Genomic DNA, 14,259 nt, shown 5'->3' with positions numbered 1-14,259 from the left:
TGTTTGTGACATGATGCCCCAGGGCTAGACAGCACTATAAACTGTCCCACTGCAGACATCGTAGTGATATGACTGAATTTTTTAAAAGCTACATTTAAACAAAAATTCAAATCAAGATCGCAATTTAGTGCTTACTGCTTGCAATGAAAATTTCAAAAATGAAATCTATGTATTAACCATGGCTGAGACTATTTACATAGTTGCAGTATGCTTAAACAAGAAAAACTATTCACACAGCCACTGATCTGCAGATGTTTATTGGAATGTTTTGTACATAATTTACTTAAAACAATTCATACATCAGCCATGTACCTGACTGCCATTTTTTCCAAGTCAATGTAGGTAAAACTGGCACAATCAAGGCTGGATTAAACGTGGAGCAAATGAAGTAGTTGCTACACAGCTCCCCTATTTCTACCTGGATGAAAGTGTGGGTGGGGGGTGCCTCCAACAAAGTAAAATGGTATTTTGGTGGCACACTAATTCTAAAACTGCTCTAGGACTTCTTGCCACCTTATTCTTTACCTTGGGTACATTATTAGATTTTTACTGCATCACTCCCTTCACAAACTATACAAATCATTACCAGTTATATCCACAACCTCATGGAGAAATATTACCAAGAACGACATATGTTAACTGTCATATACCTTATTCCCAACTGAACAACTACTGTTACTTTAGGAGCCTCTGAGTGGCTGAGTGGTCTAAAGCGCTCTCCGTTATGGATCACTGCCATCTCACCTGTTTGTGTGGGTTCAAGTCTCGGATGCGGCTAATGTGGGTATGTGAGAAAGCTTGCCAGTAGCTTCTTGTGGGTCGGTTTTTTCCAGGTTCTTCCTCCACCATTAATACTGGCCGCCATGTATAGCCTATCATGTGCTGAAAAATGGCGTTAACCCCTATAACAACAACTGTTACTTCATAAAAATATTCTTTATATTTAGTATTAACCTTTACTGTCCTTGTTACAAAATGAATATACAGCAAACAAAATATAATCAAACCATTTCTTTTCAAATGGCGTTTTGTGTTTTGATAAATCTGGCTCCAAAACCTGTGGTGGTTGCATGGGTAACCACCCATTAATACAAATATTGTAGTCATGTGGATGGTTAATCACCCATTAATACAACTACTGTAGTGGAGTGGATGGGTAACCACCCAATAATACAAATACTGTAGTGATGCAGATGGGTAATTACCCATCAATACAAATACTGTAGCAATGTGGATGGGTAACCACCCATTAATACAAATAATGGTTTGGGGCCTGATTAACTGGTCAAGGCATATTGTTGCTTGTCAGCTTTTTAGTTGGCCATCCAGACAATAAACTTATCTTTATGTTATATTTATCTGAGACTACATGATTCAGAATATTTTGGACTCATCCCTAATGCATTCACTGGTCACAATGAAGATATTATTTTCTATTGTGGGCACACAGCAACAGTGCAAATAGTCTCTGTTAAAGCTCGTACATGGCATCAGTGCAACTATACCTGTCTAAACTGTCATATTTACCTAATAATATCTCACCTTTATCCAAGTGTACTCTTTCCTTTAACACCCTATTTCAAATATATGGCCTCATACTCAACAATAATTGCCCAAATATCAACAATGGGGTGGGATAGGTTAGAATCTTAGACTGTTGAAATTTAATGTACAATTTTAATACCATTGTAAATTACTGTATACAGTGTATGTAGGGACATGGTAATCTCCTTATATACTGTTTCAACTACAAGTATCTCAAAGTACTTTTATATCCTGATTAACTGTAAATTGTTACAAGTGCAATGGATTAGTCAACAAAGTTTATTTGAAAACTATGGTTATTTTGCCTCTTCGTTTCTGTTTCTCGTTTTTCACTTCAGTCTGAATTGAACAAAAGCAATCTAAATGAAAATGAAACAAAATGGACGCATTGATATGAAACATGGAAACGAAAATGAAACTTACAAATCACCGATTTTTAGTAAATACTGCCGCTTCCAAAATTACATTAACATAATGATAATCGTGACTCATGGAGAAAACATCTGAACCACGTCATAATATGAACATTATTATTCAGCATAAAAGTAACACATTTTTAATTAAAACTGAAACTGTTATTTAGAAAGCTGAAAATAAGTGTACATCCTTACCAGATATTAGCCAGTATAAATCAACTACCCTAACTACAACCTTTGAAATAGTGGGAAATTTTAGGTAATTCCCCTCAAACGTTGAACGTCCATATCAAAAAGATGCATTCCATGTTTTCAAGTAGCAAAGAAGCGTTTAAATAACATTGAATTTGTATTCGGCGATCTTCGATTCTCATTGCTGTAAGGTGGCGCTCACCAGATAATAAGTACTTTTGAGAGAGTGACGTATGTAAGGTGAAGTAGTTCGCATTTAAAACATGCACAGTGGAGAGAACGTTTGCATAGCTCTATGCTACATTAATGTAATGTGGATGATATTTCTTTTGGATATTGTACTTTTGGAAATTTTACATGATTTAAGCACACTGCTAACTAAAATGACTGCCCCCTTGTGTTAAAAAATCAGTCTGAATTAGTCTAAAGTACACAAAACATAGCATCTATTAAAATAGGGAAAATGAATTTTGCCAGACTAGACAATACCAGCTTCTGAAAGTGCAATGAATGAATTACCAAATATATAAAATGTAAAAAACGTTATCGGCTCTTTTTATACAATTGACCTCTGAAGTTCAGGAAGTGAAAATGACCAAGTAGAGCTAGCACCTTTTTGAAATGTGCACATTTGAAGTAAGGCCAAGCTGTATACTCTATAACCCATACTACACCCATCAATCATACACCAAAATAAAGGCAAAATGCGAAACTGTATAGCGCCATCATTGCTGTAATAGAATGCTACAACATAAAAAAAAAAAAAACACAAAAAAACAATGTGCGTTGCCAATGTAAGGGAACCAATCGTTGTTGTTGTTGTAGGGTTTTAACGCCATTTTTCAGCACACGATAGGCTATACATGGCGGCAAGTATTAATGGTGGAGAAAGAACCCGGGTAAACCCCGGAAAGAACCACCGACCCACAAGATGCAACTGGCAAACTTTCTCACATACCCACATTGCCGAATCCGAGACTCAAACCCACGCAGACAGAGGTGAGATGGCAGTGATCCGTAACGGAGAGCGCTTTAGACCACTCGGCCACTCGGTAATATAAATGAACACTTATATTATCAATAAGGTGATTTCATGTCAGAGAATTCGCCATACTTTATTGGTAAAACGTCAGACTTGTGTGGATTATTGTTTTTTATTCATCATCTAGCTTGCGTCGAGTACCTGTCGTCTTGTGCATGGGGCTCGTATCGTTGCTTACATTGTAACTATCAGTCATACATGGCTGATAATTGTAAGCAATGCTACTAGTCCCAGTGGGCTTGTGTATGTGCGTACTTGTGTAAGTAACTTGAAGATCCATTCTAAATACTGCCCCATAGGGTTGGTCTCCAATACCAATAATGTCAGTAGTCGTCGTGACATTAGTTTCGGAGCGGCCATTTTATTCTGTTCCTGTACGTGATGTGTAACTGATGATGCAATTTTCAGATGTTCTCTTGACAGTTATGTCATGCTTTGCTGCAAGTAAAGAAAATGCTTCCAGCTTGACTAACTCCTGTAAATATACACACTATGGTCAGCTTGGTGTCAGGATAATGTGACTGGGTGGGACATCATGATACATGCCTGCGGCGTGATGCCCCATTGCTACCATCACTATAAACTGCCAAACTGCAGACATCGTAGCGATATAACTGAAAATTTTTTAAAGCTACGTTAAAAATCCAAATCACACACACACACACATTATGCAAAACAATGACCAAAAATCATCAAAGTACCTAATACATTTTTGTACCCATTAAAAATGCCTTTATTTTTCGATAATATCAATGAACTGAAACCTTTGTTGCAGCTTGTTTTATTGTTGAGTGTCTTTGATTAATAAAATCAGATGACTTCTTATCTCCATCCATTTCGCATTTTTTTTCGCTATTGAAGCCCTTTAATGAAATAATTATCAATTTCACTGTTGAAATTAAAGACATTTTCTTTTTTTGTTCTTTCCTTATTTCCAATATTGAAGAAAGAAAGAAAGTAATCTAAGATATTGAAATAAATATATTTTTTAAAAAGTACAATATTTATTGTTTGGTACATTTAACATTTACCTAATTTTGGAAACAAAACAGTATTAAATTTCCTAATCCTGTCAAAAATGCACCACATGCTGTTTGCATGATTTTCAGAGTGGTAGAAAACTACATTGTTGTTATATGGGGCCCCGAGTAGCCGAGTGGTCTAAAGCGCTTTCCGTTACGGATCACTGCCATCTCACCTCTGTCTGTATGGGTTCGAGTCTCGGATTCGGCCAATGTGGGTATGTGAGAAAGCTTGCCAGTAGCTTCTCGTGGGTCGGTGGTTCTTCCTGGGGTTTTCCCGGGTTCTTCCTCCACCATTAATACTGGCCGCCATGCATAGCCTATCGTGTGCTGACAAATGGCGTTAAACCCCACAACAACAACAACAACAACAACATTGTTGTTATGACCAAGAAGCTTAACATATATGCTAAGTAGAAGAAGATATTGACGCATATTAATATTATTTATTGTTATATTAACCTTAGTTGCCATTTCCTGTGATCATACATTTCTTTTCTCATCTCTACGATGGCCATGAGTGGCACTGTGATCAACCACTCAAAAACATGATTTTTTAAACAAGGAAAGCAAAATGTGGTACTCATAAATAAACAGTCATGGAACAAATGTTTGCAGTCATGAATAATTTTTAGTTTTGATTTTTTGGTACAGGTATAATGAGAATTTTTCAAAATGTAAATAACTTTTAATAAAAAGCACATTGTGAATTTTTTTCGTGGTTAGTTTTTAAAGGCTCCAAAACGGATACAGTGTTTCCTTTTACGCACATTTGTGTGTCGGGGATGCACGCTGGAGAAAATTGATGCTCCCATTTTGTTGCCATGCATTTTTTTGACGCAAAGGATTCACTTAATGTCCAATGTTTTTGGATGAGGGACGGCATCGTGTATACTTCAAGCATTGGCATAGTCTGGTTCCCTGCTCCGTATGCTCCCTACATTGCACTCAACTATTCGTATAGCGGAGAGCAACGCAGGGAGCATACGAAACAGATAACCAGACTAGCATTGGTAATGTTATGATGGAGTAGCTTCCACATATCTCGTGAGCTCTCACGCCATTTCCATCAAGCTCATCAAGATGTCATCCAGATGTTTAACATCAATGCTTGTTGCACTAGAAAGTGATAACCAGATTAAAATGCTGTGGACTAAGAATCATTAGCGAAGAAAGTGAAAGAAACAGAACACAAAAGAGTAACTGTGGATCTAACTTTAATGAAAAATGGAGAAAATAATTCCATTGACTGGAATATGGCACATCCATTAGGATTAACAGTGTGACTTTTGATCACGTGAAAATGCGAAGACTGCAAAAGTGAATAATTCTTTCATGACAGGGTTTAGGAATTTTAACAAATCTGCCCTTGTTCACCACAACATATCTGGAGAACACATTATCACCCAATTCACAGCAAAAAATCAGTAAACTTGCTGAGACAAATACGTTATTTGGATTGCAAAGTCAGGGGGTCATTGCAGATTTTGTTGGATTTTAACTTGCTGCAATAAAAGAAAGATCTTAAAGTTCAAGTGTAACTTACTAGAAAGAAGATTAATGATTAGCCTTTTCGATTTTTGAATAAATGTGTTCTTGGACAAAGTACAATGAAACCGATGATAGTACACATTTTATGATAGGCAGTATATAAACTGCCATTTGGTTATAAAGATTTATTTGCCTTTTTGTATTGGCTTATTTGTATTATGTTGATCTTTAATATTGCTACAAAAAGATTATAAGGAAACTGTTAAAAGTACAACTTTAAACTAAAAGAAAAATGAACTGATAAAACTTTTCTAAGACTTTGAATGGACAATGCATTTGTTTGTTAATTGTGCATATTGGTTTATTTTTAATTTTTGAGAGAGATTGAATGAGAGAGAGAGAGAGAATGTTGTGCACGTTGCAATATCCTACTTCAAGCTGAAAAAGTATGGGTGAGATGAAAATTTGTCAGTACAGTTTTGACCCCCACATTTTTTATTTGAGCCCCCACTTCTGACAAGTTTTTTTTTATGCCCTCAATTTTACACCCCTGGGGGATACACTGCTGATAGCAAGTATACTTGCTGGTATAATGACATGTTAGACCATTTATATATTATATTTTTATCTGCATGCAATTGCCAACTTTATTCTATCTCTAGCTCATTCAGTTTTAAAGTTGAGTCATTAAATGTAGCTAAAACATCTTAAATACTTAATGTGAAACAAATTAGGTACTTTTAACTACATTTAATGATGCTGACCTGAAACTTACTGTGTTTACTATTTAATCAATATAGGAAACAAAGGAAATAATATACAGCAGAAGAGAGAGAGAGAGATAGTCAAGCTAGTCGTAATGGCCACTTGTATTCAGTGGTCAGACTTATGGCTACTCTAATTTTCCCACAGCAAATTTCCTATGTAAATGTCCTGTATTTAATGGTCACCTGCTTTATGTGGTCAGCAGCCAGATGTTTCCAAACCAAAAGAGGGTTTCACCCTGTGTTAAGCCGTCACTGGAGTACATCAGCAGTGACTGCTCCAAATGTACAATTTAAACACTTCATTTCTGTGATGAATGAGGCATTGTTCAGATAAAGGCATGTCATGTGAATCTGTGTTTAAGTGTTTCATATCTTGATTGTACTTAACATTTTCCAGTAACTCTGTCAACTCAAAGGTGTCAACACATCAGTTTCATAAGCAATGTACTTTGTATCCTTTCACGAGAGGAACTGAGCAATTTGCAGGATGGTGGGAAAAGTAGTTGTGTTATCATAGCAGAAATAGAAGTCCTCTTTGTGACAAGCATAGTTAGTTATCTTCATCTGTTTGCCTGTTAATTAAAGCTATCTGACGCAAAAAATAGTTGTCTTTGTGAACAGATGTGAATTACATTCCTTTTCATTAGGGTTATTGGTCATTTATTCAACACATGTCTGTGAAGACAGGTACTTCATGGATTACAACCAACAGCCATGTTGAGCTTTGATTTTCTGTTCATCACAATTTCTCACATTAAATGAATGTCTTTTGATGAGTTTAGCAGCAATGCCACATTGTTTATATAGGATGGTGTATATTTATAAGGTTGGTGTATATTTATAAGATTATATTTATAAGATTGGTTTATATTTGTATGATTGGTGTATATTTATAAGACTGATGTATATTTATACGGTTGGTGTATATTTATTAGATTGGTTGTTATTGTTGTTGTTCTAGGGTTTAACACCATTTTTCAGTACAAGATAGGCTATATATGGTGGCCAGTATAACTGGTGGAGGAAGAACCCTGGAAAACCCAGGGAATAACCACCGACCCACGAGAATATTTGATTGGTGTATATTTTTAAGATTGGTGTATATTTATGAGGTTGGTGTATATTTATAAGACTGGTGTATATTTATAAGATTGGTGTATATTTATAAGATTGGTGTATTTTTATAAGGTTGGTGTATATTTATACGGTTGGTGTATATTTATAAGGTTGGTGTATATTTATAAGGTTGGTGTATATATTTATAAGATTGGTGTATATTTATAAGGTTGGTGTATATTTATAAGGTTGGTGTATATTTATAAGATTGGTGTATATATTTATAAGATTGGTGTATATTTATAATGTTGGTGTATATTTATAAGATTGGTGTATATATTTATAAGATTGGTGTATATTTATAAGGTTGGTGTATATTTATAAGATTGGTGTATTTTTATAAGGTTGGTGTATATTTATAATGTTGGTGTATATTTATAAGATTGGTGTATATTTATAAGGTTGGTGTATATTTATACGGTTGGTGTATATTTACAAGGCTGGTGTATATTTATAAGATTGGTGTATATTTATAAGGTTGGTGTATATTTATAAGATTGGTGTATATTTTTCAGTTGGTGATGATTTCATTTCAAAGATGTATTCACATGAGCAGGATACAGTAAATTTGTGAGAGAACAACACATGTCCACAATTATTATTTTTTTGTTGTACATAGCACATAAAATAATTTTTTATAATGTATTAATAATAGTAATAACAATAATAATTACAATATTATTAAGTGCATGGTTGCTACAAATACAATTTTAAAAGGTAAATCTGTGTACAGTGGTCACCTGTGTGCAACTGCTAGTTTTACTTTTTCCCATGAGTGACTGCAGTTGACAGTGACATGATTCATTGTACATTAATTAAGTAGCCTAGCAGCTACATATTTTTTATTTTTAAATATCCCAAGTGGAAAGTTATTAAATGTTGCTTGCAAGTACTTTTGCCATATTTCATTCATAAATGTGTTGCTTGATTGTGACCATAATTTTACATTTTTCTTACTAGAAGTCATCCTAATGATACAAAAATGAAAAGCTTCATTTTTATCCTCTCTTATTTAGGTAGTGATGCATAAGGACTCTGATCACAATTATTACTTTTGGTTCAGTACCCACAAATGTAGTCCCAGTGTATTGTTAGAGTAGTCCCAGTGTATTGTTAGAGCATTTTTCCCTCTCATTTTGGTGCTGGTACATATGTTAGATTCAGGCATTCTTGGTATTGACTTAAAGGTAATACATGTAGTTTATTCTTTAGAATATGAGAAGTATGGTGAGGTTGTCTGTGTTTTTCGGTGACAATGCACAGTGAGTAATGAGGCATTGGTGCTGATCTGAAAGTAAAATCTGTGACCCATTGCATGCTGCTTTGTTTACATTTCAGCCTCCAAAAAAAGCCTGACCAATGACAAGAATTTCACCTAGAATTCATCTTTGAAGGTATTTTGGATTAATGTATGGACCTAGGATTTGAACACAGTGGAAAGTTCAGTACTAAGAAACAATTGTCGAGACTATATAGGAAAAATAATTGTGAACTGAGTCCGTAAGTTAGAGTTAGGCATTCTTTGTATTCAGAGACTGTCTTGTGTGTATTTTGGTAAGAGTGCAGTGAGTAATAAGGCATTGTTGCTGGTTTGTAAATTTACAGCCCAGCCTCTCAAGCCCATTAACTTGTGATGGTAACAAGTTGAGTCAGACCATGGCTGATTCAGCCAAGCTTAAAAGCTGATTCAGACCAAATGACAGGCTGATTCAACCCAGATTAAAGACTGATTCAGGCCATGTGAAGCATTAAGTTTTGGGATTCTGTTTTGATCCATGTGGATGACATGGCCAGCCCAATGAAGCTGGGCCTGAATTATTTTGGCTTCGATGCTTGTTTTGTTGGCTTTATCAAGGACTTCCTGGCTGGTTATTCAGTCCTGTCACTTGATCCACATGATGAATCTCTGGGAGCGCTGGTGGAAATGTTCCAACTGACTGATATGCCTTCAGTAGACAGTCCACGTTTCACAGGCTACAAGAGAGATGTGAGGAGAACTGCATTGTACACTTTCATCTTTGTTGACAGGCATATGTCCTTGTGCTGCCAGACCTTGGGTCAGATTCATACAAGTGCTTGACTGGCTTTTTGGATCCTTGCAGTGATCTCTTTGTTCAGGGAGCCATCACTAAATATTGTGCTGCCAAGATATTTGAAACTGTCCACATTCTTCAGCTGCCTGTTGACAATGATGATGCAGGGTTGTGATGGGACATTGTTTGGGGTGGGCTGGAAGAGGACTTCTTTCTTTTCTAGGCTAATTGTTAGTCCAAAATAGGTTGGAGGCTTCAGAGAACCTGTCCACGATTGCGTGTAGGTGAGTCTCTTCATGAGCCATGAGGGCAGTCATCTGCAAAGAGTGCTTCAGTAATGAGACTTTCTAGCATCTTGGTTTTTGAGCTAGGCAATGTAGATCAAACACTGATCCATCCAGGCAATATCTAATGTAGATACCAAGGTGAAGGTCACTCACTCATGGCATGGAGCAGTACCTGTGTGAAGAAGATGTTGAAGAGTACCGGAGCGAGTACACATCCCTGTTTGACACCATTAGATATGTGGAATTTCTCAGAGGGTTCTGAGAGAATCTCTCCAGTCATGTCATTGTGGAAGAGCCAGAAGGGGTTGGTAAATTTCTGAAGACACCCAAACTTCTTGAGTACTACCCACGGTGCATCTCTGTTGACTGTATCGAAAGCCTTTGTCAGGTCCACGAAGACGGCATACAGATTCATTATTCTGCTCAAGGCACTTCTCTTGGACTTGTCTCACTGCAAAGATCATGTCAGTGATGCTGCGGTCTGGGTGAAAACCATACTGAGATTCGGGGAGGTTATCTTATGACACTGACGCAGTAATCCTGTTGAGAATGACGTGAGCAAGTATTTTGCCAGCTATGGAGAGCAAGGAGATGCCTCTGTAGTTGCTGCAGTCCCTATGTGTGTCTTTATTCTTATAGATTGTCACAATTGATGTGTCACGGAGGTCGTCTGGCATCCTCTGTTCTGTCCAGATGCTGATTAGCACATCGTGGAATGCCTTCAGAATCTGTTCACTGAGAGCCTTGTACACTTCCGCTGGGATACCATTCTTTCCAAGTACCCTGTCACACTTCATTTGTTTAATGGCTGTCCTTAAGTTCTGGCTGTTTGGATATTTTGTCGAGAATGGATTGGCTGACTGATGAGAGCAGGTTTGGGAGCTGACATAAGTGTTCTTTCCATCAGTCCTTAATGCCTTGTCCTTTATTAGACTACTGCCATCTGCAGCAAGCAAGGGGGCAGAGCCCTTTAATCTCCTTCACGCACCCATTATGTTGTGCACCTGTCATTCATCATCATCACATTCATCGTTACCAAAGTCCTGTGGCGATGGGCGACTGGTGATGCAGTAGGTGGAGATGACCACTGGGAGATGTAGTCAGAGACCTGCAAGAAGGCGGCCCTTGGACAAGTAGTCACTCTACTCTGTATCCAGGGCAGCAGAACAGTTCGACAGCATCAAGGGCGACTGAGCAGACCTTTTCAGGACAGCGCTGCTCACACTGCATAGGGAGGGGTCTAGAAAAGGTGGCCTAAAAATAGCGTGTCCTTCAAAATCTGGCCAGCTTTCCGTGGCTGGCAAGATCATCCATATCTGCGGTCAGAACTATCAAAGAAAAATACTTCTTATTGGAGCATGGAACATCCGTACTCTCATGGACAAAGAACGTAGCAAGACCTCACAGGAGAACAGCCCTAGTTGCTAAGGAGCTTTCATGCTACAATATTGACATTGTTGCCTTGAGTGAAACTAGGTTCGCAGAGGAGGGTTCTCTGACTGAGCCAGCAAGCGGCTACACCTTCTTCTGGAAAGGAAAAGCCCAAAACGAGGACAGGATCCACAATGTCGGCCTGGCTATCAAATCAAGTCTTCTGAAGCAGCTTCCAGCCCTGCCTGTTGGTATCAAGGAGAGTTTAATGAAACTGCGACTACCTATCAGCCACAAACGCCACGCAACTCTCATCACCGCCTATGTCCGTACCCTCTCGAGCCCAGCAGAAATCATTTAGCAGTTCCATACGGATTTCAGCTCTGTGCTTAGCTCAGTTCCAGCTGATGACATGCACATAGAGGTTAATATAGAAGGTTACAAATGTACACTTAGTTTAGTTGAGAATGTATGGGGGGGGGGGTACGTACAAGTGAAGCGATATGTGTGTGTGTGTGATCATATATAATATGTACATGGAAAAGGGGATCGCTCAGGTGGCCTAAGTGATTAGAGCGTCCGCCTCAGATGCAGGAGGTTGCGGGCCGAGTCATACCAAAGACTTGTATTAAAAAAAAGTGGTACTAGCAGCTGTCTCGCTTGGCGCTCAGCATTAAGGGGTTAGTATGATGACTGGTCGGTCACGTGTCGGGATGATGAGACAAGGTGGGACATGATGTAACATGTCTGCAGCATGATTCCCCAATGCTAACATCACTATAAACTGCCACACTGCAGACATCGTATCAATATGACTGGAAAATTGTTAAAGCTACGTTAAAATCCAAATCACACACACATGCACACACAAACTAAGATAAAAACGGAGAGTATACAACAGGGGATAAGGCAAAACTATTACCGATTGCAACGATGGAAAGAAAGGAAATATTGTTTGTTATTAAAATGGAAGTGCATCAACACCAGTATTTGTTTCGATCAACCCTACCTCTTGTTTTCTGCTTCCGACATCTTTTTGTGGTGGATATTGCTGTTTTCCCTTTCCTACATGTTCCTAATTTGCCTGCAGTGTCTTTAATAAAAACAAATTCCAAACTCATAACAAATGAGTGCTATAAAACATTTGTATTAGCTCTTGTATTATAAATCTCATAAAGACAACGCGCTATAAAACACTTTTATATACTAAAGTGTGAAATATAAAGACCTATCTTTGGCGAAATGAATTTCATATTTTGTTCATTCCTTATATTTTAACGTGAAAATATAAGATTTCCCATCATTCCATGCGACGACTGATTATGCAGCAACAATAACGAGTACCTTATGAGTTAGAACAAATAAATAGAAACGTCCTTACATTACAGACGTGGAAATTAATCATTGCTATAGAAGTCTGGCCAGAGGCCGTTCGTATCTCTCAGAAACTATTTCATCTTCCTTGACGACAATTATAAACCCACTGTTCTGCATTGCTGAGTCGGACTTGCATTGTTTTTCAGATAGGGTTAAATAGGTTACAAAATATCAAAAGTGTAATTTTCTGCGGCAGATGAGATATGGAGCCAAGTCGTATCCTGTGGCCAGCAAAATGATTGGTATCAGAAGGTGTCATGAGAGATAACAATGATGTTGCGGCACTTCGGCCATCGAAAATGCACTCATGCGGCCCTCGGGGTGGTTTGAGTTCGAGACCACTGGGTTAGGTCAATCCAATCCTACCGCTGTCTTAAGTCACGTGTATTTATATGATCAGTCTATGGAAGTGATGTGAATTTACGAAAAAGGAGTGGAGGTGGGTGTGTTGTGCCGAAGAGTTACTTCAGACTTGTAAACTTTGATTCAGGAGGAAGTTTGGTTTTTAATAAAATAAAAAGAAATTTTTCTTTTCCTACGTTAATGTAGGATGTACATGTGTCTTTCATCCTGAAATTCCACTCGCCACTCATTAAAATATCACTTTTGTATTTGGTATCACACGGTGAGATATATCCGGTATTAGCGTAGGAAAAGAAAATATCCTACTTGTATTTCTAGCTCCTGTACGATATAGGACAAAGCACTGTGAAACACTTCTATCAGCGCTAGTATTGTACAAGTCGTAGGACAAAGCTCTATAAAACACTAGGCGGTAGTTCTGTTTTTGTAAAACTCCTGAATACAAAGAGTCAGGTTATAAAACAAACAAAAACAAACAAACCCACATGTATTAGTTCCAGCATTGTAAAACTCCTGTATACAGTGCACAATAAAACACTTATTAGTTATACAGTATTGTAAAAACTTGACAAGATAATGCGGTATAAAATACTTGTAGTTGTTCTAGTGTTGTAAAATTCAGAGACAAAGCAACAGGAAACACTTGTAATAAATCAAGTGTTGTAAACCTTTTACAGGCAAAGCAATTTGAAACACTTGTCTTAGTTCTAGTGTTCTAAAACTCGTAAGGACAAAGCACCATGAAACACTTGTATTAGTTCTAGTGTTGTAAAACTGGTAAGGACAAAGCACCATGAAACAATTGTCTTAGTTCTAGTGTTGTAAACGCTAAGCGCTATGAATCAATTGTGGTCTGGTGTTGTAAAACTGGTAAGGATAAAGCACCATGAAACACTTGTATTAGTTCTAGTGTTGTAAACGCTAAGCGCTATGAAACACTTGTGGTCTGGTGTTACAAAACTCTTAAGGACAAGGCACCATGAAACACTTGTATTAGTTCTGGTGTAAAACTCGTAAGGACAAAGCATCATGAAACACTTGTATTAGTTCTAGTGTTGTAAACGCTAAGCGCTATGAAACACTTGTGGTCTGGTGTTGTAAAACTGGTAAGGACAAAGCACCATGAAACACTTGTATTAGTTCTAGTGTTGTAAAACTGGTAAGGACAAAGCACCATGAAACACTTGTATTAGTTCTGGTGTAAAACTCGTAAGGACAAAGCATCATGAAACACTTG

The 14,259-nt window shown here is 37.5% G+C and overlaps 1 protein-coding gene across 6 annotated transcripts in view; it reads right to left on the bottom strand.

Moving 5' to 3' along the window:
* The window catches only part of LOC149791299 (uncharacterized), a 38,352-nt gene that overhangs the window by 8,712 nt on the left and 15,381 nt on the right, over positions 1–14,259 (bottom strand). Inside the window, exon 2 of one of the 6 annotated variants that reach the window (XM_089969824.1) lies at positions 12,292–12,375. The exons of 1 other annotated variant lie outside the window; for it this stretch is intronic. In XM_089969824.1, coding sequence (XP_089825950.1) covers positions 12,292–12,314 — 23 coding nt within the window. In that variant the 5' untranslated portion in view covers positions 12,315–12,375. Of the gene's footprint in view, positions 1–1,968; positions 2,119–2,156; positions 2,273–6,658; positions 7,300–12,291; positions 12,376–14,259 lie in introns of those variants that run through there. 4 more of the 6 variants (XM_089969829.1, XM_089969828.1, XM_089969825.1 and 1 more) reach the window with 4 other exon arrangements.

Source organism: Sinohyriopsis cumingii, chromosome 9 (assembly GCF_028554795.1).
Source record: "Sinohyriopsis cumingii isolate HCF-2022 chromosome 9, ASM2855479v2, whole genome shotgun sequence".
Taxonomy (NCBI): Eukaryota; Metazoa; Mollusca; class Bivalvia; order Unionida; family Unionidae; genus Sinohyriopsis; species Sinohyriopsis cumingii.
The sequence above is the reverse complement of the archived record's forward strand: the minus strand, read 5'-3'. Positions and strand labels throughout refer to the sequence as shown.